We start from the raw sequence: 26,408 nt of genomic DNA, 5'->3' as shown, positions 1-26,408 counted from the left end.
TCAGAAACCAGGGACCAGGAGATTTCTCCAGGTCCAAGGGTCCCAAGGCTTTGGACTGTCTTCAGCTGCTTTCCCAGGCCACAAGCAGGGAGCTGGATGGAAAGCGGGACCACCGGGACACAAAACAGCGTCCATGTGGGATCTTGGCACATGGAAGGCGAGGACTTTAACCACTAAGCTACCGTGCTGGGCCCAATATTAGCAATTATTAAATCCAGGTGATCTTCCTATTGATATTCATTCCATCAACTCCATTTTTTTAGTAATTCAAAAATCATGTGACAAAATGTTTTCAGAGCTGTCATTTTTAAATCATCCATAAGTCTACAGCAAATTTAAACAATGAAATCAAATATGTTGCTTGTAAATTACCATAGCTTTTTTATTAAATTAAAATGTTTATTTATGCAAGGGAACAAGTTTCATATATTTCATATATTTCATATGCATGCACTTTCAAGAACATAGTGATACTTCCCACCCTCTTGCCTTTCCTCATTCCCATCACATTTTCTTAAAGAATACTACTCTGCTAAGAGAACTTTCTAAATCTGGAAATTTATGTTAAAGTAACTTATTTATAAAACAGCAATGAATTCTGACCCTGATACAGTATTACTACACCTATAAAATAAACAATAAAATCAATGATGATATTTGGATTCCTGATATTCTTTTTTTTTTTCAAACATAAGCATAATTGAGGTATCTTGAAATCACTGACTTTCACACCTAAGATAACAGCTGAAAAGCAAGTCTCCCATTTGCAGTACAACTGGGACAAGAGGTGGTTCCAGACTTCTACAACTGTTCCAATGAACACCAACTAGTTGATTGTCAAGCTCGCTCTTCCTCAGATGCTTTGAACAAAACCAAAATTATGTCCAAATTAAGAGACCCTGATTAGATTTTGACCCATTCTTAGAGTCCCAAATTGGTCTCAGCACAAGCGCCTGGCCCCTTTTAACTCCTGTCCAGCTTAAGTATACTATTTGACCCATTTACTCTGCAAGTCATGTTGTCCCTCTCTCCCTATTGATGGTCTTGAAAATAACTTCAGCTGTAGCTTCAAGTGCCTGTCACTTAGACAAATGGACATTTACTGTTCTTACTGAAAAGACTGAACTGCTGTAAGAATACAGAAAATATCCTGGAGATGAGGTCAGGTTCACGGAGCCCTCCCTCTGTCACAGAACACATTCATCATGGAATCAGCATCTGGCCTCCAGCATAACACCAGGAAGAAATGAGAGGCATATAGCATACAGAACCACAGTCCTTAGATTCAAGAATCTCAACCAGTGTGTGTCTCAGGGGTTCCTCTAGTGGGGACTGTGACTCCAGATGTGACGTCCACGCTGAAAAAAAATTGGGACACAGGGGATGCAAAGGCAAGATGAACCAATGTACACTATTGAACTATACAAATTTTCTTGCAGGGCAAGCAGATAGATAAAAGTTGCTAGCTAACTAAACAATAGTATACAGGCTACTTTAATGATAGATCGCAAGGGATTTGGAAAGCAATCACCAGGTCTCAGGCAACAGGATAAGTAAACATGAGCTACAGGAACCAATACTGATAAACAAATAAATCTAACTAGAAAAGGAATCTAACAGAATTTCATCTGTACTCAGATGCGTTCAGGCCACAATAAAAAGAGAAAGATGATCATGAAGATGCCTCACACCTACCTAGGCACGCTTTGTCAACAAGGTGACTGGCAATCTCAGCAGGAAGTCTGCTTCCTGCAAAATTCTCAGTCTGCTGAGAATGTTTGAGATTTGGGATCCTCAGACATTTGGTGGTCTGGTTTTGGGGGGAGCTGTTCCTCAATAGTGTGAGCCAATCTTACCAATTTCTTAAATTTATTTATTTTGATTGGAAAATCAGATTCACAGCTAGGAGAGACAAAGAGAAAGATCTGGTTAACTCCCCAAGTGACCACAACAGCCAGAGTTGAAGCTAGGATGAACCAGGAGCTTCTTTCGGGTCTCCTGCATGGTTGCAGGGTCCCAAGGTTGTGACCCGGCTCCACTGCTTTCCCAGGCCACAAGCAGGAAATCCGATGGTAAGTGGAGCAGCTGGATACGAACTGGGACCCCAGTGCACGAAAGGTGAGGACTGTAGCTACTAGAATACCATGCCAGGCCCAATCTTACCATTTTTGCAAGGCTGGAAGCCTGTTACCTTTTTTAGCTAAAACTTATGGAGTCTAGAGTTAAACATCAAGATTGGCAAGGTTAACTCTTGCAGGATTGTTATCCTCTTGCTGTTCACTCAGCAGATCTTCCCTCTGTGCATGCACATTTCTGGTGCCTCTTCTATTTTTTTTTTTTTTAAGTCTGACTTAATCTTGTAAGGGCACCAGTCATTGCATTAGTGGCCATTCTAACAGCCTCATTTTTACTTATCAACCTCTTTAATGGTCCTATCTTCACATATCAGTACAGTCATGCTCAGATTATGGAGTGTAATAACATCAACACATGAATTTAGAGATGACACAATTCAGCCAACTATATTGATGGTGTAGTAAAAAACAAAAAACAAAAAAAAAAAGTTTATTTTATTAAATCCCGATCCCTGAGTATATCTTTTTTAGACCTCTGTTACAGGAGGCCAGCATAGTGACTCAACAGGCTAATCCTCTACCTCCAAGCTCCAGCATCCCACATGGGCACCAGCTTACATCCCAGCTACTTCACTCCAAATTCAGCTCCCTGTTTATGCCCTGGGAAAGCAGTGGAGGATGGCTCAAGTCCTTGAGACCCTGCACCCATGTGAGAGACCAGGGAAGATTCTCCTGGCTTTTTGGACCAGCTCAGCTCTAGCACTTACAATTTGGGGAGTGAACCAGCAGATGGAAGTTCTTTGTCTCTCCTACTCTCTGTAAAATCTGCCTTTCTAATAAAAATCTTTAAAGAAAAAGAATTCTGCTATAAAATAAGAAGTATACACAAAGCACTTCTGCTGCTTTCCATGATAGTTGTTGCAAGAGAAAATCCTTGTGCAACCGCTTGAGTTGCAAGCTGAACCAGCCACTTTTTCTATGAGACATAATTTTAGACAACTAATAGATAACTCGTGTTCCTCATACTCAGGTATTTGGTTATTTTCCTAAGAATCAGGGTACTGAGTATGTTGTGTCAGTGAAAAATATTGATAGCTGATGCCAGTAATGAATTATGTTTTCAGGCAAAAATGAGAGTTTTAGGAAAATTACATCTACCTCCTCCAAGAGTTATATGACTCCCAATATTTAAAAAAAATTTTTCATTTGTGGTGATATCAACCACTATGATACTTTAGTACTGTGTAATAAAATGTGTAAAGGTGTGTGAGCCATTTAACTCAGTGAGACAGTTATTTCCCACCTCATCAGCCGGCAATGATACAGAAGTACACATTGGTGAAAAGATCCATCTAGATGACATGATCAACAGTATTTTATTATATCAAAATGTAAACTCATTGGCATAGTTTCAGATCCCATATTATAACTACCCAATAAGAAATTACCTTTTGGGGCCAAGCATTGTAACCTAGTGGCTAAAATCCCTGCCTTGTATGCACTGAGATTCCATATGGAAGGTAGTTCATATCCTGGCTGCTTCACTTCCTATCCAGCTCCCTGCTTGTGGCCTGGGAAAGCAGTAGGGGATAACCCAAGGCCTTAGGACCCTGCACCCACGTGGAAAATCCGGAAAAAACTCCTGGCTCTTGGCTTCAGATTGGCTCAGTTCCAGCCGTGGTGTTCACTTGGGGAGTGAATCAGCAGACAGAAGGCTTCCCCTCTGTCTCTCCTCCTCTCTGTGTATCTGACTTTCCAATAAAAATAAATAAATCTTTTCTGATAATTAATCACTGTGTTCATTTTTATTGAAATTTTACCCTGTACTTCATAAATATGTACAATTAAGAGAAATTACCTTTCATCCAATTTGGTGTAGTATGAATAATGCTATAATCATAATCAAAATTTTCTGAAAAGACTGCTAAATTATCCATTTCTTTCCAAATTATACACTAATGTGTGTATTAGGCCAGATTTTTCCTGTGTATTTTAGTTAAAAAAAAACACATTAAAATACATAGAATATACAGCAGACATAAGAATTCAGCTGTCTTCTAAAAGACAGTTCTCTGGCAGATGTCTATAGACAGTGATCAAATCCCCCCAGTATCTCCTCTACAGTTTCCGGTATTTTTTAGCTATTGTTCTAAGGGCATGATTTGAAGTATCCTAAATTGCTTGTTATTCTCCTTTGAATACAACACAGTTTATCTATAATACTCAAATAGTGCATGTTAATACCAGAATCTGGAGGGAAAAATAAATCAAGAGGCAAAGGAGTCCTCATTCAGTTCCTACTTCATTTTTTGGGTTGGCTCTGTGGTTGCTCCGGATGCTCTGTGTCACCAAATGTAATGCCTTGTCCCAGCTCAGACTGGACAGTACCATGGTAAACCCAAGTCCAACCCATCGTCTCTTTTCTCTGAAAATGAGCCTGCCTGACACTCAGAATACCCAGCAATCTCCCAGTAGGAATTGAACTCGCAGATGCAACCAATCTGTGCTTTCCCTTCCCCTTTCCTACAGAAGAACATTTCATACAACACTGACTAGCCCATAGAGAAAGAAAAGTTGAGGTTTCCCAGACCATGCTGTGGTCACTCCAGAGAAGGAGACCAGCTAGGGGACTAAAACATCCCAACTATAAACACTAGAAAGAAACACCATAGAACGCTTAGTACCATAAAGATCATGGCTTTTGGATCTGAATGTCTGATTTCTTATGTATTCTTTTGAAATTTATTATTTTGGCCAAGTTACAAAACCTGTCTAGGTATTTCTAGACCCCTTCATATGAAAAGTCAGAGGGAGTAGATATTTGATCGTTGAAGTGTCTTCCAGCTCTGACATTCTATGATTTCTCTCCAAAGGCACAATTGATTTTTGATTACCCATGTTAGTGGAAAAGAATGTGATTTGAATATTCCAAATATGCAGACAATGTGAAATCCATTTCTATTTGACTTTAGAATGTATTACATTGTACAGAGTAAATCATAACAAATTAATCTTCTCAGTGATGCTTAACTCGGGCTAATGTTAAAAACCAATTTGTTCACAACTGATAGTGCTGTGCACCACTAAACAATGTAGTTTTTCATAAGGCAATCTTCTGCCAGGAAGTTAGCAAGTGACAAGGAATTGGGAATATTTGACTGTGTCTCTTCATTCCCTGACTTACCATCGCTGAACCTGAAATACGTCATCCTTAAAATGGATTCACAAGACACTGTGTGAGAATCCTCAAGTCCGAGTCTCTGCTAGATGGACAAGACAAGTCTCTGATTTCAAGAGTCTATCTGGGCCCGGCAGCGTGGCCTAGCAGCTAAAGTCCTCGCCATAAATGCGCCGCTGGGATCCCATATGGGCGCCGGTTCTAATCCTGGCAGCTCCACTTCCCATCCAACTCCCTGTTGTGGCCTGGGAAAGCAGTTGAGGATGGCCCAAAGCTTTGGAACCCTGCACCTGTCTGGGAGACCCGGAAGAAGTTCCTGGATCCTGGCTTCGGATTGGCATAGCATCGGCCGTTGCGCTCACTTGGGGAGTGAATCATCGGACAGAAGATCTTCCTCTCTGTCTCTCCTCCTCTCTGTATATCTGACTTTCCAATAAAATAAATAAATCTTTTTTTTAAAAAAAAAAAGAGTCTATCTAATGAAGAAGAGAGTGAAAGGCAATTTTAAATGCAGTGTTTGTTATAAGCATTGAATGATAGAAGACATAAGAAGGAGACTCATTGAAAGAGTATTTCAAGCAAAGGGAATCACATTGGAAAGGTCAAAGAAATTTGAAATAACATGAAGCATTCAGGGAATCAAGCAGTACAATCCCGATCAGTTTAAAGGAGTAAACAGAGGTCTTGTGTTTCCTACCATTTTTTCCCAAAGACAACTTGGAACCACCAAAAATGTGAACATGCAATCTCATAATTTTTGGAGATAAAGAATTAAAAGCCTATGAAGATATTCTCCCAAAACCTACCAGCTGCACTCATTGTCACTTTCATTATGATTACAATCTATAGTCACCTCAAAATTTCAGTTGCTTTATGTGTCAATTTTGTTTGGGGGGAAGTTTAAATTATTTTTCCCTTCTTTTTTAAATTTTTATTTTCCATGACATAGTTTCATAGGCTTAGGGACTTCCCATTCCACCTCACACACACTGTTTACCCCTTTATTATTATAGCAGCGTATTCCTTCACACACATTTTCTCTCTCTCTCTCTCTCTCTCTCTCTCTCTCTCACACACACACACACACACACACACACACACACACACTGTTTACCCCTGTGTTATTACAAAAGTATAGTCCTTTAGCAGCGGTCACAAGTCCGTTATTCTGATTAAGTGTTCTGACATTGTAGATATGGACAACGGCAGACACCAACATCCTATTGTCAGAATACATGTAACAGTCTCATCAGGAGTCTACCTTTTATTAGGAGTAGAGATGCATACTGTACTGTATTTTCATTTCTGCCTGGCACTCAGAATACCCCTCTGGAATACTACTCAGACATTTAAAAAAAATGGAAGTCTACCATTTGCAACAAAATGATCCCAACTAGAGAACACTATGTTCAAAGAAATAAACCATTCCTAAAACGACAAATATCATGTGTTTTCATTGACATAAAGCAAACTCCATGCAAAATACTAGATCGAAAGGTATTTAGGTAAACATGCATGTACATATTCATCTTCAGGAACTGTATGAGGGAGACTAGCATACGTTATTTTTGTTCACTTGTCTGTAGACCAGTTGAACTTGGCTTTCAGATGTGGGTTGGTTTCTGATCTATTCTGTGGGTCTTCATTCTACCACCCAGGAAAAAGCAGCAAAGACTGGCTGAGGCATATTTTCCTCAGAAAACAGAGGTCCAAGAATGCGGGTGTTGTGATTCTTTCTCTCATCTGCTCCCTTCCCCAGAGGGTCCACATTTTCCTGCTTTCTGACCTTAGCCACTTCTATTACATTGTCCCTTATTACACCTATGTCATTTCTCCAATTCCTCCTTTGCAATTTTTTAATCAGAAAAAGAGTAATGGATATTTTATTGGAAGATTGATTTGCTTGGAGTACAGTACATACAGAAGCTATATAATTGCACATAGAATGGGAAAAAATCATCACAAAGAGTCTAAGTGAAATAGCAATATTTAAATTAAGCCCTAGATTTAGATAAGACCTCCAAGGAAAGTATGCTTTTTTTTTCTTTTTGATAAACAACACAACAAAACTCCTGGCAGCAGTTCCCTTTAGTGGTTAACATTTAATAAGGTCATTTCCAACAAGCCTGTTGTATCACTTAGTTTTCACAGTAATAGACACAGAGATCAAAGGCAAACAAGCCTACTAATTCGAGATTCCTGGGGAAAGCCTTCAAGAAGGGAATGACCTGATCAAAAGACCAGAGGTGGAACAATAATATAACTACAAATACCAGTTGAATGTGGTCAGAGCCACTGCCTCTGCGGGTCAGATTCAGCTTGCACACAGCCAAAGCAGTGAGGCTCTATTACCCAGTGACATCATTTGGAGAAAGGAATGCCTTTCAGGAAGCTCACAAAGGTGCAATCTGTTTACTCAGCCTGAACTCAAAGGACTGCCTCTGCATTTGCCCAGCAGGGTGGCCTTTTCTAAATTGCACAAAGCACCTTGTGGACTATGAGCCCTGAATTAAGCAACTAGAAGGTCAATGGTAAAGACACAATTTTCAACGTCCACTCAAGCCCTTTGTGAACTGTACAACACTATTCAAGTGTAAAGCAGGATGGGCAGACATAGGTCAGAAGCTTAGAAGGTGACAGAAGAAATTACATTGAACACAACATTTTCTACCTAACCCACAGCATGTAGAGTGCACACAAGACATTCAGCGATCTGACCAACTCCTCTGCGCCAGCACACTGGCCAGAAAACGGATGACCATGGATATGATGATTTCTAAAAGTTCATTCTAGTCATAACCCTCAGGGCAGTTTAGTCAGCAGGGCCAGCCTGGTTTAATCTAACTGCCAAAACCCTTTGATCTTGCTGGTGTTTGATTGAATAGGACATCCGGCTCCAGGTGTTCTCCGGGGCCACAAAGTTCAAAACCAAAAGGAGGTTTTTGTAAAGCTCTGTAGCACTGTGTATGGTTGGGTACCCACAGTGCTACAAACCCCACAGAGACCTGTACAAAAACTGCAGAGGCAAGAGTGACATTTCCCTGGGAAATTCTCAGTTTGAATTCTGTGTCTCGGGGGAAGAACATAGAAGACAGCTTTCCCTCCTCGCTCTGTATCCTGGAAGGAGTGCCAGGAAGTTGACTGGACAAGGAGAGATGACCCAAGCTTTGGCCTCTTTTTGTTCCTCTCTTCTCCTGGGTGAAGATGGCATTTTAACATTTTTTACAGCAAATCTGGGGAATACAAAATGGTGTTTCTTTAAAACTCGCCCTTGTCTTGCTCCTGCCTGGCTTCTTTGTCTTATTTTATGTGCTGTCTCTATGGAATTTCTAAATCTATGTCCTTAGAGATGTTTGCCCAAGTGCAGTGCTTTTGCAGGTTGGGAAAATGAATTTGAAAAGAAATGAAAAGGTGAACAATAGAAGTGAAGTGCTCTCTCTCTCTCTATCTCTCTCTTTCTCTCTCTCTCTCTCTCACACACACACACACACACACACACAAAACAGAAGACATGAATTTGGTTTTGGGCAACCATCAGCCATAGTCACCAACAAAAGCTGACTCTCCCATATGTCACTTACACCTGATCCATGCTGCATACTGTCTTGTCTCCTCTCCCTGTGCTGCACATTATCTGTCCTTAAAGCCACTCTTGTCACTGCAGTTTTGACTCTGGAATAAGAATAAGCCTAAGACTCATTACCTCCTGATGGCAGCTTTCAAAGATTCAGAAGGAGGTGTAGATTTTGGATGTGATTAAAAACCCAAAGCAGTGGAAAACCACAGTGCAGAGAACTTCATCAAGCATTTGTGTTGGAAATGATCACCCTAGAAATAGGTGCTCCTATCTACTCTTCATACAACTGCCTTCTCCAAGCAAACTCATCCTGGCCCACAGCTGATTAAAGAATGAGCCAGTTGGAGGAGCAACAAACACTATCTTACAATGAGCCAAATGCTAAAAGATTTCTAATACTAAAGCTATTAGAAATATGACAGTGAAAGTGATGCTAGATGTTAACTGAACATCTTCAAGTCTTATGACACAATAAAACTCATCTTTGGAAAAGGAATCCAGTTGACTGTGGAATCAAGTAAATCACACATTTGTATGAATTGGGATTAAGAGACAGAAGGATCAGGAAATAGGGAATAATAGCACTAATCTAGTGTTGAAGAGGACTCATGAAAGAGAAGAAATGTCCTATGGATAATCCTCTCCATAGAAACAGGGAGGTATTTGTAAAATAAATTGATTGGGATGTAGAGACAGTTGAGGGGTGGGGGGGGGTGGTATGTGAAAGAATGTAGAGAGCTCAGGGAAAACAGAATTCTGCCCAATGCTTGGGATTTGGATCAGGCTATACAAGATAACAGAGTCATTGGTCTCATTCCCCAAGTAGGGTCAGAATTGACCCAGAATGAAATTGACTTATCAAAGTGGCTCCAAATATGATCAATTCTGACCTCTCTTAGGCTAAATACATGCCCCTAGGGAAGGTCATAATTGAATCTATCAGCCTTTTGATTAAGATCCAGTGTAGATTTGAATCTATCTCCTGGCATAGCAAGTAGGGCCAGAGCAGTGCATTGATGGGTGTTGCTGTATTTCTCCACAGAAAAAGAGGACTGAGTTCCAGACATTTGCTTCTAATTGTTTGAACTGAAAAATGGAAGCTATTTTTATAGTGAGAAATATGGAACATTCTGGATTCCATTGAGAGCAGACTCCAAGCAGAACAAAGTGAATGAGTGTGTAATGCTTCCAACTAAGAAAGGCTTTAAAGTCTATGGGACAAGGTCAAGAGTAGCTCCCTACGGACCCATGGTGTTCATCTTTCTCAGAAAGAGAATATGGCACCACTGACTAATCACGTAATACACAGGGATCAATTCTAAAGTTGTTGAAGAATGAGGCACAATGCAGAAGGTATCTTTGTAGCCTTTTAAGTGGTGTTTGAATTCATCTATGCCTTACAAGGAAGAGAGAAAGGAAGGAAGGAAGGAAGGAAGGAAGGAAGGAAGGAAGGAAGGAAGGAAGGAAGGAAGGAAGGAAGGAAGATCGGTCTACACTTGAAAATAGTTTCTAGTTAGATACAAAAATTCACTCTAAACCAGAAAATGTCACAAACAACACAAAAATGTATTCAAAAGTACTAGCTCAGTCCCTCTACAGAAGCCAATGGTCCCAAGTCTGCTGAACTGGCTACTAGAAAAGCAACTGATGCCATACCCAGAGGCACTGACATTCAGTTTGTTTCCCAAGGTAAGAGAAGATTCTAGGAAGGTAGAGTGGACAAGTAGGGAGTAAGCTGCTAAGAACATAATGGAGAACATGCCATTTTGTTTGTGTGGTGTAAAGGAACCAGAGGGAAGGCAGGGGTGAACTTGGGCAGTCCCCAATCTCACAATGCTAGGGAAAGAAGAGGACAGGGGCTTTGCAACTTCATGTGCTATGGAGAGGAGACTCAAAGCTGTGCTAGCAGAATAAGAGCTAAGAAATTCACATCTCTCTTACAAGTCAAAATAGTTCTAAGATTTAGAAAAATTCAGCTGACTCAGGCTCTGGCCTACAGAGTGCTTCAAATATGAAAGTTGTCACTAAAGCAATAATTCATCCAAGTTCCCAAGAAAGTCAGGGACTGATTTTCCTAAACTCTCTTGGTCCATCAAGTTCTTCCTGGTCAGTTAAATTCCTCTCTTTACCTATTTACTTGGTCCAGTATTTCCCTAAGAGTGGGGTGCACAGCATATGATTTTAGATGCCTCGTGATCAGACTTTTTTTTTCATTGTTACCTTTGAATGGACATGAAAATAGCATAAGTAGGTCATCAAATGCTGATTTAAAATGTCCTTTTAATTACATTTTCAGTTTCAAGGTGAGTAAATGTAAAGGAAATTATTTAGCATATTGTGACAGATGTCTGTGGCTTTTGAGAAAAGAAGGAGATGTGATTAATTGAAGTTGGCGAAATGCTGAACTGGTGCAGTCCATCATCCTTTGAAATGAAAGATAAGGAGCATCCAGAGGGGACAGGATCCAAAATGCCCTTGAATAGCACCTTCATTTTTTTGGGTAACTACTCTTGGATTAAAATGGTAACAATGCAAACCTAGGGCCTTTATCCTCTTGGAAGCCTACTTTTTTGATTATTTTATTTCTCCAAGGTTTCTTTCAAGCTCTTACTTATAAGGCTCTCAGGTAGCACAAAACTAAAGGATCTCATCTATTCAAAACAACATCTATACACCACATCACGTATCTTAGCCCTCTGGTTAGAGTAAGTGGAAACTTGGGGCTACCCCTTCACTTTTAACTCTGTAGATAGAGATAACTTGGAGACATCACTTAACTTCATAAAACAGAACCAGAGGACAAGACGAAATAACATGGAATAAAGTTGCCCAATATAAATGTGTGTTACAGACAGCAATAATGGCAGGTACTTAGAGAAGGGCACAGTCATCAGAAACACCATCCTGAAAGTAGGCCATGAGATGGACTCAGAATTCTATCCACTATTATGTTTGTATACCATCATTCTGTCAACTACCACTTTCCAAGTTCCCATCATGTATCAAGTCACTGGCCTGGGCACCTTGTGAAAGTCATTTTATGCAGTCCTCCCCACCATGGTCATACAAGAGTAGATACCATTCCTTGCATTTTACACATTAGGAGACTGAATATTAGAGGGTTCTCCGAGATTACACAGTTTAGCAAGCTGTAATTTGAATCATCCATCTGATTCCAGATCTGTGCATTTAAGAACTTCGCTCTTCTATCAGGGGTGCAGCTTGATTGTGACATATGGGAAGTTTTTTCCTGCCTGGCCTAGACTCTCCATCAGGCCTTTGATGAGCTCCTCTCCAAGCAATCAACAGAATCTGAAACAACAGTTATGCCACTTCCTCTTCCCACCCTTACTCCCATCCCCCACCCTGCCACCTGCCATCCTCAGACCTGTGTCACCAAAGAGATCCTCAACCAAAACCTGTTACCCAAAGATCCATCCTCCTTTGAGTCCCCTGAGTCTTTTATCACAGAAAAGACAAGACTCTGGTGAGACCACTATCCTTTCACCCAAGAAAGAGGAGCCTGAAAATTCTGGACTCAACAACATGTTTCCAAAATTCCAAGAGACTTTCTCATTGCATTCTCTTGGCCTGCTGTCTGGCCTTCTCTTACTCATGAGGAGGATCTCACAGATTGGATCCCTTATATCTATGAGGTCCTTCTCCCTGGAGCCATTTTCTCCCAGGGACTCATGTAGTTTTCTCCTTTCCCATATATCTACTCAAATGTCACCTCCAGTTAAGTCTTCCTAAACCATCCACTGCTATTCTGTTTCCACTATTTGTAGTCCTTACATCCACTTGAAACTTGTATTCTCATTTATTATCCTCCTTTGCCTGATAAAGGCCAGTCTTTGAGTTGTTCCTTGTCAGATCCATAAACACCCTGAAGGCACTTGTCAATGTTTTTTGCATGAGTGAATGAATGAATCAGAAGACAGCTGTGGTCTAAGGCATTAGGAATAGAAATGGAAATAGGCTGGAACATTTGAGAGCCAAGGTGGGGTCCCAGCTCTGCCACCTGTGACACTGGCAGTCACTGTATGCCAAGCACTGGTCTGGGTGGCAGGCAATCAGCCTGAACAAAACAGACAAAAATCCATGCCTTATCAGATCTTATATACTAATGACATGAGACAGGAGTAAATTAATCAAATATACAGTATTTTCAATGCTAGTAAGCCCTGTAAAGAAAAATGAAACCTAGGAGGAGAATGAATAGTGCTATTGGGAGTGAGTAGAGTAATTTTAACCCAGGGGTGGAAGGGTAGAAGGCATCACTGGAAAGGTGACATTTTAACTGAGACCTAAGGAGGTAGCAGAGCATTTCCAGGCAGAGGGGACATGGCATTGCTTGGTGAATAGCAAAGAGGGCATGTGGCTGGAAGGAAGAGAGTGACTGGGAAAGAGTGACTGGGAGAGAATTTGAAAGTGAGGCTAGACCAGTACATGGAGAAAGAAGGGTTAGCTTGTAGATTACTGTGGAGACCTCTTAGTTGAACTCAGGAAGGGCTTATTGGAGAATAGAAGGGAAGTAGCATACTATATAGGAAAAAGACCAGGATCCCAGTCCATACTCAGATCCCTAGCTAGACATCATCCTCATCACAAAGGCCACCAGGAAGAGAGAGAGTATGAGAGCAAGAGCAAAAGAGAGAGAGAGAGAGAAATTCCCAGCCAATCTCCCCCAACAATCCTTCTCACCAAGGAGCGCTGCTCTTACTTTCCCCTGACTACCTCCATACAGGGTAAGCTCGGTTTCTCTGAGTCTCACCAAATATGTGATTAAACAGTTCGTGGAAACGTGGATTCATCGGACAGAAGATCTTCCTCTCTCCTCCTCTCTGTATATCTGACTTTGTAGTAAAAATAAATAATTTTTTTTAAAAAATTAATTCAAAGGTGCTGGGATGTGATGCAGTGGATTAAGCCACTGGTTTTGCTGTTGGTACTCTATACTAGAGTATTGATTCAAGTTCCAACTACTCTGCTTCTCATCTAACTTCTTGGTAATGAACTTGGAAAGGTAGAAGAAAATATTCCATGCACTTGGGGACTGTCCACACATGCAGGAGTCCAGAAAGGAGTTCCTGGCTTTTGGCTTCTTCCTGACCTAAATCTTGCTGTTGTGAATATTTAGTGAATAAACCAGCTATTGGAAGACATCTCTCTCTCTCTCTCACGACCTCCTCACCCATCATTTTGCCTTTCAAATAAACAAATTAATCTTTTTCAAAAAGATAAAGTGCATTTTCTGTGAAATCTTCAAAGCATTCTAATAATCACATCAAGGCCGTCTAGTTCACTGAATTCTTTATACACACCTTTTCACTTAATCTTACAATCTACCAACACAGAAAACATCATCTTTTCTTATAAAAGAAAGCAGATACAGATCAGAAATTTCATCAAGATTACACCCTCAATAAGGGACAAAGCTTAAACTGGATTTCAAACCTTCTGCCATCCTTCTCTTTCCCAATTGGGAACTACTTCAATGATTCTCAAAGTGTGATCTGTTGTCCTTTCTGGGTTGTAAACGCACCCAAAGATGAATTTCTGTCCTTTGTTTTTCTCAGTAACATAAAGGCAATTTGATGAACCAAACTTTACATATTGTACAAGCTAATTTAGCTATCACTGTTATGTGTGTTACAGCCATGAATATTTTGTTAAAATAGACTGAAGAATCTACTTTGACTTCATACCAAGAAAAGTCTAGTTGCTACACAGTACGTGGAACTGATGTCAAGATACAACTGGACAAGAGATGAGATATCCCTAGAAGATTGGAATTATCCATTAAGTCTTTACCCAGATCAATCTAGTCCAAACTTAAGAATGACCCTAGTTTATTCCTGATCAAACCAAAAATAAAAACTCTTTCCAGTCTGCATTCATTCTTTCCTGTTTCAGGATACAACATCTGTCAGGCTGTGACATAACAAAAGTTTCAATTTCTGGTTGACACAGGAATTGCCTTATCCTGAAAGATAGCCCCTAAAAGCAGAAAGAAAAAAAAAAGCAGGCCCAACTCAACAAAAATCCTGTCCAGTAGATTTCATGTGATTGAAGATCTTCCTCTCTGTCTCTCCTTCTCTCTATATATCTGAGTTTCCAATAAAAAAAAAATACTTAAAAACGTAAAGAGATGGCAGGTTAAGAAGCTAATAGAGAGAAAAAAAAAAAGAGGGGCTTTCCTGAGTGTCAGCATTCACGAGATAAGACAGCAAACAAGCTGCCAACATATAATGCTTAGCTCTCAGATGCCCGTACAAATTTCTGTATCTCCAACTACCTTTGTTCTGCTCCACCCACTCCTTCCAAACAGATGAGCTAGACAGGCAGGGCAAATGGGTAGCAAGATTTTTGTAGTGATACCAGGAGTCGTGTACACAGATAAACTCATCTTCGGACGTGGGACTCAGCTCAACGTAGGACCAAGTAAGTGATTTGTGATTCGTTTTATCTCATCTCAGTGTTAGCATTCCCTCAGAGTGGTTATAGCACAGTTCTGTGTGCAAAGGGCTTTTGTGGAAGTCATGAGTTTCTAAATTGGAAACCCATTATTGCAATGAGTTGGAGTAAAACTTGGAGGCAAATGCCATAGGTTTCTCTTAAGAAAATATTCTTTGTGTGCTTGGGAAGTCTGTTCTGAAGCTTTGTATTAATATGTTTTCTACAATAACTTTAAAAATGAAGTAGATAAGGCTTCTGTGTCTGAACTCCTATTTAGAGCCTGGGACTGGAAAGAAGGTGAGAGAGTCTCTCTGGTTTCTGAGGGAAATGAGTCACAGTTACCCTGTAGGATGAAGGCAGGTTAGAAAGATGAGTTATGAAAGAAACTTAATACAGACATTTTTGCTAAGAACTTGTTTTAATTGAGCATTGTTGGTTCAGATAAATAATCCCCAAGACCCCACTATAGTCTGGATCTGCTGAAAACAATTAGGTACTCACCAGCCCTGCTAGCCCTGACCCTGGGGACAGCTCACCAGGACTCGCCCACAGACTGATGCAAAAACACAGCCACTAACATCAAAACCCTAGAAGAGTAATGGTGTCCTCCTACAAGGTCCACTCCTGGTAGTCTTGTGTGGTGTTTGGGAGTCCAGAGGCTATACTCGGGTACTTTATGTAGCTGCCAACTGTCAGTCATTGGGACCAGTCCAAAGAACAGGAGTTGTTCAGGTACTTTCCAAAATGCCAAGTCCAAAGGAGCAGGCATTACCTCTTAGGTGGTCAGATATTGATTTTGCGTATTTCAGAGAAAATAAAGTAGGGAAAAGAATGTGAACGTGGCAAGACTGACAGTCTTAAAAGTGACGGGTGCTGTCAATTTGAACACTGGCTATCTGAGGACAATATAAACTTACAAGGGGTCCTTCCTTCACTGTCTGATGCCTCCAGAGAAATAGTGAAATTTGGCGGATTTTTAATCTTCGAGGGGAGAAAGCCTAAAGCAATGAAAAGAAGGAGGGAAACAATCATGTTGGAACTGATTGCAGTCTGATTGATGTTTGGCAAATTGCATCTGAGTCAAAAAGAAAAAAGTATTCTGCTTTATTTTCTCTTTAAATCATTTGCACTTAAAATTCAGAATTATCTGCAATGTTAGAATCAGACCCTTGAGGCTGTGCCTTCAGGAATCTTAGGGAAGAAGGAAGGTAATGAAATTAATGCTTGGCCCCTCTGCTGACCACGCTCCCAAATAACATTCCATTCATTTCTGTAGCTTTCTCTTTTCGCAATGATGGAGTGCAATATGATGCTAGAAAGCCCAGTTGGAGAAGAGAGCCTTTCAAGTCAAGTCCCTAGTCCTTAAAGTTTTCACAGCCAAGAGAGGCCTTATGAACTTGTCATGCTCTTGATTTTTGGTGACAAGACAGAGTAAGCATACAGTCTTTAGGTTCTGTTTTTGGTGATTACTATATACCCCTCTGAGCCTTGTACATGGATCCAGAGGTGGGAAAAATATAAAGCAAAAATTAGCAATCCAAAATGAGTAGTAGTTTCCCTGACCTGTACCCAGAACACACTGCACCGATGGGTTCCCCCAACTAATTTCTTGTACAACCCTCAGGTCCTTGAAAAGTCTTTCACTGGACTCAGGGAATTAGAAAATAGACTCATTACTTTGTGTGACTCAGTTTGAGTGATGTGGGGAAATTAAGTTTTTAATCAAAAAGGAGCATTTCTGGCCCAACAGAAGGGAACCAGAGTATGAGAACAGGCCTGTTTTTAAATCCTTCTGCTCTCAACCTGACACTCATTCTAATAAATGCCAGAGTTCTGCACCTCTACTCCTTACTCCCAGCTAGTATGTTCTTCTTGAAAGTTTCTCCCCAAAAAAAAGTGAATTAAAATTTCCATTTGGAAAGCAGCTAGCAGTCACCTGTCACTCTGTTGCTCTGTCTTAAACCTTGTCCCCACATCTCTTGGATGGGGATTTCATGCCCACACTCCTATCCAACCGTTCAACCATTATTAGCTTCAAAGAGAACTGAGACTTTGTGCACTCAGCCCCTGGCCTCCTCAAGGGCAGTCTTGTAGTTTTTAAGCCATAGTGTCTCCAGATTGAACCATCAACCTGGTAAGATGGAGCCCAGGTATTCTGGCCTAGGCTCCAGGAACAACCCCAGAATAGTTATCTGCAAGTCAGTGTTGCAGTGTGGTACTGGAATACCCGACAGATGTTTTTTGGAGCCGGCACCAAACTCCTCGTGGAACCCCGTGAGTTCATTTCATTTTCCATATTTCTGTGACTGGTTTGAATCCTGGAATAGGAGCTGCCGTTGAGTTTGCTTTACAAATTATAATAATAAATGAAATTATAACTAGAAGATGGATTAGTGTGAGTATAAAGTGGATCAGAATGAAGGCATCTGACGGAGTCACTGAAGAGCTGTGCTTTTATTTATACATTTGTATCTATAAACTGTAGTCCCCACTTATTTCTGAAAACTTCAGAGCAGCCCAGATTGTACATAGACATTTAGAAGATTGGTTCTGCTAGTTGAAACTTTCAGGTGCAAGGGAGACAGAGGCAGGGACATTCCGGGCCAAAGGTTACAGATGTCTTCCTCATTTTTATTCACCCCTTTGATTAGAGCGATTTGTGTGTATGGCTCACAGCAATCTGGAGATAAATGCCTTTTGGTTTGGCAGAATTTAGAGAGAGATGGTAAAACTAATCAGGATAACCATGTAGAGTGAACTTTTATTTCAGGGTTTAAGTCAAATCCCATGTTTTGAGGAATCTGGAAATTCTAAGTGACATTTGTTACATATGTTGCTCTTCTGACGGGGCCAGCAGAACTCTGTGTAAATATAAAACATAGATGATTTCTATATTTAGAAATTAGCAAAAACTGTTCATAAGGACTGCATGCTTCTTTTTGTACTGTTTAAGAGGATATAACTTTAATGTTGTGTTCATACCCACAAAAAGCATGAAAATAAAATGGTGATTGTCCAAACAAGCAACACTTGCAAAAAATGTTGAAATGTAATCAGGTTTTAGAACAAAAGGAAAACAGAAAATTCTCAAAACACAAGTAATTATACTTTAATTTAAATTTTTAACTATAATATTGCAAGCTGTGCAAGTTCAAGTTTTGAACCACGTCAAACATAAAATAGACTATTATGTATATGGCAACTTTATTGAGTGCATTTTATTTATTTTTTTAAACTTATTTTATTTTTGCTTGAAAGGCAGAGATAAAGAGGGACAGAAAGAGGTCTTGAGTCTGCTGATTTATTCCCCAAGTGGCCACAAAGGCTGGAACTGAGCAGACCCAAAGCCAGAAGCCAGGAATTTCTTCCAGGTCCTCCATGTGGGTGCATAGACCCCAGTACTTGCACCATCCTCTGCTGCTTTCCCAAGCCGTAATCAGGGAGCCAAAGTGAAAGTAGAGCAACCAGGATACAAACTGGTGTCCATGTGAGATGCTAACAGCGCAACCTAAGGTTTAGCCTACTATGCCACAGCACTAGCCTCAAGGATATTTTACTTTTTAAAAATTAACTTGATCAAATGGCCTGCTCTTTTGTTACCATGGTGCCAAAGAATGGGTTAGATTTTAAAATTTCTTTCAAACGAGTATTTTAACAATATAGACGTTATTTTAGAAAGAAGGACCAAGAAAAAATGTCTTACTGAATCAATGCATTAGGCTCAGTCTGAAATGCCAACTAATGCATTCAGAGCTCAATATCTTAAGTGCATGACCTTCTTCAGACATCTGTCTTTGTCAGCTGTATTACATTGTTCAAATTATTCAAACTTGCCCAAAGTGATCATTGGCAATTGCCTAATGACTTTAGATTTTTCTCAAATCCTAAGCAAAGCTTAATTGCACAACTAAATCAAACTAGCATGGAAGTACACTCTAAGGAGAAAAGGGTTTGCTTTGTTTGGTCTTATGGACAAGTTTCTTTCCTAACTCATAACTCTTTCAAAAATAATAATAATAATAATCAACTGGAATCCATTCTAGCTTAAGTAAAGTTAGTGAGCAAGAAATACCTAAAGGAAAGTAAGCAAGGCATGAGGTTTGTCTGAGGGGAAGTGAGTAAGCAAGGCCCGTGGTTCCCAGCCGTTGATGTGCGGGTTATCAGTTGCTGTCATCAGACGCTTCCGCTAGACAAGGAGACAAAACCCTGGAGGTTTTCTCATGCAGGCTGAAAGCAGGTTCCACAACCGCCCTTGGAAAGCTTCTCAATCCTTGTCTAGAGCTGAAGACAAAAACAGAAGGAACTAGACTCTCAGGATTATAAGGAGCTACATTCCAGTTTCCTACCCTAAGTAGGAAATAGAACCCAGTCTTTAATGAAAATTCTTGGCAGAGAAAAGAATGAATGAAGGGAGTAAGGAGAGGGTTTCAGCTGATTGCCTAGGGAAATTTTCATGAAAAATTGCTTATTTTCTATTCATCATCAAAAGTTTTTATTTAGCATTATCCAGTATTTTATTAAAAGATTTAAATATTTTTATTAGAAAGTCAGATTTACAGAGAGAAGGATAGAGAAAAAGAACTTCTACCTACTTTTTCACTCCTCAACTGGCTGCAATGGCTGGAGCTGAGCCAGTCCAACGCCAGGAGCCAGCAGCCTCTTGCAGGTCTCCTGCATGGGTGCAGGGACCCAAGACTTTAGGGGTTCTCCACTGCTTTCCCAGGCCACAAGCAAAGAACTGGATGGGAAGTGGAATAGCTGGGACATGAACCAGCGCCCATATAAGATCCCAGTGTTTGCAAGGGGAGGATTAGCCAACTGAGCCATGACACTGGGCCCTTGTTTAGCAGTGTCTAGTATCTTGATTATAGTCCATAGTAGAGAAAAGTACACTAGAATTTAACATATTTTTCATTTGATGCCAAGAAGCCAAACTCACTGAAGTTGTAAATGCCAAATGCCACAATCACAGGAGCAATTAACATTGAAAATCACATGGAGCTTAGGATTGTAAATACATTCACATTAAGATGACCATTCACTGGTTGGTTGTCTTTCCTGACTTCGGGTATTAGCCAGGCACTTTCTTCAGCGGTTACTTGAAGGTAGCTCAAGATTCCAAGCCTTCACAGACACCAAAATTTATCACAGCGCAGAAACTTCAATAAGGCACAGTGTGAAAGAATCATTACCACTTCTCTCAAAGCTCCAGCATCTTCTGTTTAGAGGGAAGGAACAGAGGCACCTTCAGAGTAGCAGGTAGATAATAGTTCAAGACAAAGCGTGAAAGAAAAGAGGGTCAGGAGGGGAACTAATTACTGGGACCCACATTCCACAGCTCCTACTACAAGAAACCAAGAAGAAATGGGCTTAAAACTGGCTTTATATCTTTAAGGATTTCCTGAGAATGCTAGCTGTTATTCTCCAGTTAATGAAAACAAAGAGAGAAAATTGCACAGTCATCAGACACTGACAAAGAATCAGTATTCACCTAAAAAGGGCTGTACCACTTAAGCTCAGTAGATCCCTTGCATTGCACGGCCTAGGAATGACACCATGCAGTAACCTCCATACTTGGTATGTGAACCAGTGAGACAGACCTCAGATCCCTGATTCTTTCATTAACATAATGTGAGCATGAACATCTGACCTGAGCTGGCGCCAACAGGCTCACGTATGTAAAGCAAACCCCACTGATGCAGATATTGAACCTGATCTTAGTTGTCCATAGGGTTGATTGAGAAACCATAAATAATTAATGCCTAGATGACTCATAAAGTTCTTGGTAGTTGTTCTTTTACAATTCTGCTTCCAGTCTTGTTTCTCAGCAAGTCCTACCAAGAAGTCAGACAGCCCTTCCATGCCTGCCCCCTTTGGTTATAATTTTATGGAGGTGCTAACAAGCCCAGGCTGCTAGCAGGACACACGAAGGCTGTAGTGCGTAGTGTATGACCCAAGAGGAACTGAAGTAACCAAAACAAGTGAAGTCATAAACAATCATGTCATAAAATGAAATGATTGTATTTGCAGAACTTCAGTCTGCTTCCAAACCATCGGTTTTTGTCATGAGAAATGGAACAAATGTCGCTTGTTTGGTGAAGGATTTCTACCCCAAGGATGTAAACATAAGCCTCCAACCACCCAACCAGATAACAAATCTTGACCCTGCTATCGTCGTCTCTCCCAGCGGGAAGTACAGTGCTATCAAGCTTGGTCAGTACAAAGATTCAAATCCAGTGACATGTTCAGTTCAACACAACAATGAAATTGTTCACTCCACTGAATTTGAACTGAATACAAATTCTTCAGGTAAGCATCTACAAGGTGCTGGTAACTGGGAGGGAAGCAAACCTGGGGGAAAGAGAATTTATAGATGTAAACTCCAGACAGAGCATTCTCAATGTGACATCAGGCTGGAAATAAGATTTATACCCAGTTATAACCTGTCATTGATGAGAAGGAAATTTTCTGAAAACTTGACTATAGGCCAGGGGAAAGCCCATCTCATTTGTTCCTATCTTTCACTCCTTCTCACCAACCAGTAACTCCTACACACAAATAATTATCCATTAGACTCCGGCATTAAAAGTTTGCAAACAGTCTAATCAAGTGCTAAATTCCAAAAATAAAGAGTTGACCCAGCCTATCTCAGGGTTCAGAATTCTAATTTTAACTTACATATTCAAGCATGCTTGGATGTTGGCATCATGATGCTTAAAAAAGCCCAGAGCAGAAAGTGTGTTGATTGTATAAACAGCTGTATTACCTTAAACCAGTCAAGTTCTCTGGGACCAAAGCTCCCCTCGGAGTTTAAGGTCCTGACATCCTCTAACTCTAAGCCTCCTGGTTGCCAGTGTGACCCTGACCATTGTTGTTTGTTCCAGATAATCCAAAACCCACAGAAGCTGTAAGCCCGGAGCAAACTTCAAAGAGCAACCGTGAACCAAGAGGTTAGTTCAGATCAAAGGGCCAACTGGAGAAACTCTGTAATTGTCTACTGAGACTTACAAAGCTTTAGATGCCCAAGGAGAACAAACACCACACTGGGCCCAGTTGATGTCCTGTAACTTTGATTCTCCCTGAAGAGCTTGCCCGGCAGCAAGCATAACTTTGCAAAGCCTGCCTGACTGCATGTGAGCAGCAGCCTGACATCTCCTGGGGCTGTGTGGCATCAAGCTGGGCTTGCAAGCCAGGGAGAAGCATGGTGGCTTGGGGCAGACTGGCATCGTGGTGATAAGCCCAATAAGTAAAAGGAAATTTACTCTTTCTCTAAAGCCAACGTTCCCCTTCTTCATCTACAGTTTACCCCGAGAAGGTGAACATGATATCCCTCACATTGCTGGGGCTACGACTACTGTTTGCCAAGAGCATCGCTGTCAATTTTCTCTTGACTGCCAAGTTATTTTTCTAAGGTAAGAAAGAGCTGCATTTTATTCCAACCTCCACCTAAATTATACTTCCTGCAGAGAAGAGAAGTTCAGAAATGGTAAGAAACCAAGAGGTGTTGGTGAAGGGGAAAATAAGGAGGCACATTTAAAATCAATAAGGGGTAGTATCTTAGATGCTCAGCCTAGCAGCATCCCATTTATATTACACCTTTATTTTAAGCCACATATAGGAATCACTATTTAGTATACCATGCTACTTTTCTAACACACTAATCAATAACGCTCCCTCCACCCAGCAAACAAACACAACCTAAATAAGGAGAATGAACCATCTTTAACTGCTATTTTTTATCTGTTTGGCCAAGGGACCAAGGGATGTTTTCAAATCCATAAGCACCTCTCACCTGAAGAATATTAATGGTAGGCATAATCTACCTTCACCTTGATAAGGGGAATTCCAGCTCCCATTCCTCATTCACAAGACTGTGATACATGGACCAGCCTGTCTTTGGGATGACCCCACACTCATTAGCAGTGAATCATCCACAATTAGGTACTCAGAGCACATACTAAGTTGAGGTTTAAATGTCACCTATTGGCCTGAATTTTGTGTTCTTTCTTGTACGTGGAATTCAAATCAGGACCCAGGAATGCCTATTAGCTTATTCCTCCAATATTCTAAACACTCATCAGCCCCTCACTTCCTTTTCCAGGAACAATCCTAGACTTAGAACATTGGACTGATCTGAGCAAGACTAACACATACCCACTCATTCCCCAGTGGATGTCCTGCCCCATGGGGTATCTTCAAGCAGGTGCAAAAACACAGGCAGTGTGGGTGTGGAAAAAGATCGAAAACTTAGAATCAGAGAGCTAGGTTTTAGACCTGATCTTGTCACTAGCACTATGTAACACAGACAGCTTCCCATCTCTGGGCGTGAGTTTTTACGTCTGAAAATCCCAGGAGTTAAGAATGACTAAAGGAAAGCAAATGAGTTTTGTAGTTTGTGCCAACATCAGTGGACTGATAGACTAGCTGAATTATTGCCAGGCTTTGAAAGCAAATGTGCCAGATAGATTGGTGATGTCTACAATGGCACAGCATAGCAAGTACTGGCTGTTCCCAGGCTACATGAGTCCTGCCATTCCTTCCAACATTGTTATCCTGTAACAGGTTCCCTTCACTTGCAAGCTGACTGACACATGCAACACACGCTCCCTGAAAGAAACCAAAAGCTTAAGAAGATGCTATCTCCTTGGCTTCTGACTTCTCCGAAGTTGATCTTCTGCCACCATATTTAAACAGCTGCCAATCAAGCCAGATTTCCTTTGGAGACAACCAACTCAGCTCAGGAGAAAAGGCCTGGAGAGTTGGAATTTGTGGTCTTACCTGCTACAGGAAAGATCTGAGGACATGAAAATACTTAGGGTTGTTTTTACTCATACAACTCATGTAATTTGAAAAGGATGGCTCATTCTCTTTTATTTTCTTTACCTGCCAGAAGTAGAAAGTAAGAACCAATAAGTTCCCAGCCCCATGCTCCATGTGAAAAATAGACTAGGATAAGGAAAGAAGGTGCCCTTTGACCTAAACCCAGGAGACTGGTCAACCAAGTACTAGGTTTGCCCCAAACCAGAGTCTTCATTGCCCCCTCATAGTCACTTGTGCCACTCTATATTCACTTCAGCAGCCACCTGGTGGGGAGGGGGCACAGTAGAGGGTGAGATGAATAGAATGTCAGGACTTTGTCCTTTGCTTGCACTTGACAATTAACTTTCACTTCCCTAAAACACTCCAAGAAGGCAAAGAGGCTCCTAAAATCTCCTCTAAATGCTCTCAAATCTATTAGCAAAGATCAGAGTAAAATACAGAACCAAGAAACTTCTGTTAATTGATTTTTTTAACATATGTGAATTGACTCCCACCAAGGTCAAGGCCTTAAAGCTAGGAGAAAAGCAATAACCCCTGAGTCCTGCTTTCAAGCAGTGCCCTGTGCAAATGATTTTGAAGGAATAGGGATAAAGCCTCATCTTCCCCTGGAAATTCAGCACCTTCTCTGAATCTTGCTGCCGAGTATGCACAGGGAACGTGAGCTCCCCGGACCCTCCCTGTCTCCCATGGACCTTGGAGGCTGATATTTCTCTGCTTTTCCTGGCCTGTCTCTTTTGCCCTTATTCAGCTGCACTGAGTGCACCTTGCCTCTAACTCATTGCAGACCTCCACAGGGAGGAGAGCCCGCTCTGTGTACTCAGATTAGTCAGCCAAAAACCAAGCTGGCTGTATAAGTCACACCACAGCTTCCTGAGCCCCAAACCTGCACGCTCCTCCTGCCTTGGGGACCCAGCCTTGGGTTTTCTGCTGCTGTGGCTGCTACCACAGCAACAACAGCAGTGCCTGTAATGTGGCAGTGAGCCCTGCTCTGCAAGGCCACAGCTCTCTCCAGTTTCACCTACTCTGCTAGCGGAACCCTAACAAGCCACCATTGTGGTCTTCTCAGTACTCAAATGAAGAGTTAAGCAGGAGATTATGAGGTTCCAAGAGAAATAGCAGCCAGCACAAACAACTGCCCCTGTCAACCTCTTCACAGCCCCCATCAAACCAAGGAGATAATAATCCAGATAGGTAATTCCATCCACCCAGGGAAAAACAATTAAGAATATTGCACACCTTGCCTCACCTGTACAAAAAAAAGTCTGTTTCCCAAACATTCATATTTGTTACTTTTTTGACTTAGAATGTTTCTCTGAAGTTGCTAGGAACAAAACGATCACATCCTAAGGCTAGTTGTTACCTGCAATGCCAGCATCCCATATGAGCATTGGTTCAAGACCTGGCTACTCTACTTCTGATTGAGTTCCCTGATAAAGTGCCTGGGAAAGCAGTGGAAGATGGTCCAAGTACTTGGGCCTCTACCAACCACATGGAAGATCCAGATGGAGTTTCAGGTTCCTGGCTTTTGTCTTGCTCAACCCTAGCTGTTGTGAACATACAGGCATGAACCAGCAAATGGAAACACTCTCTGTCTTTATATATATATCTTTAACTCTACCATTCAAATAAATAAATAGTTTTTGAAAATCATATTCTCATTTTTCAGATGTTAAAAAAAAAAGTTTCCTGGGTCCAGGGCGATGACTCAGTGGCTATATCTTCACCTTGCAACTACCAGGATCCCATATGGGTGTTGGTTCGTGTCACAGCTGCTCCAGTTACCATCCAGTTTCCTGCTTGTGGCCTGGGAGGGCCAAAGCCTTAGGACACTGCATCCACATGGGAGACACAGAAATTCCTAACTCCTGGCTTCAGATCAGCTCAGCTCCAGCCATTGTGGCCACTTAAGGTGTGAACTAGTGGATGAAATATCTTTGTCTCTCCTTCCCTCTGCAAAATCTGGCGTTCCAATAAAAATAAATCAATCTTTTTAAAGGAAAAAAGTTTCCTTCCTGCCCTTCCCTAAAATTATGTACATTGTCCAAAATCATCCAGCAAGATAGGGGTACTGCTGAGAGTAGAACAAAGGACTCAAAATGGTTAGCCCAAGTTCCTGCTAAAAGGACAACCTGCATCCCCCAAACTGGGGTGAGATGTCAATCTGAACATCCGCTGAATAGACCTTTAGGTCCAGCCTGTAGTTAACACCTAAATGATCTACCTTTGGCCCACTTCGACAGCCAAAAGGAGTCTCCAAATAAAGGCTTCCATGATGAGTATGGGTGGAGGCAGAAGGAAC

At 41.1% G+C, this 26,408-nt stretch overlaps 2 gene segments (V, D, J or C); both read left to right on the top strand.

Moving 5' to 3' along the window:
* The window catches only part of LOC121148487, a 356,000-nt gene that overhangs the window by 248,796 nt on the left and 80,796 nt on the right, over positions 1 to 26,408 (top strand).
* LOC121148489 lies at positions 15,141 to 25,809 on the top strand. The segment is given in 5 exon segments: positions 15,141 to 15,274; positions 21,320 to 21,598; positions 22,174 to 22,239; positions 22,591 to 22,701; positions 25,776 to 25,809. Coding segments are annotated over 4 exon segments (546 nt in total).

Source organism: Ochotona curzoniae, unplaced genomic scaffold (genome assembly GCF_017591425.1).
Source record: "Ochotona curzoniae isolate NIBS_2020 unplaced genomic scaffold, NIBS_Ocur_1.0 scaffold_4701, whole genome shotgun sequence".
Lineage (NCBI taxonomy): Eukaryota > Metazoa > Chordata > Mammalia > Lagomorpha > Ochotonidae > Ochotona > Ochotona curzoniae.
The sequence above is the reverse complement of the archived record's forward strand: the minus strand, read 5'-3'. Positions and strand labels throughout refer to the sequence as shown.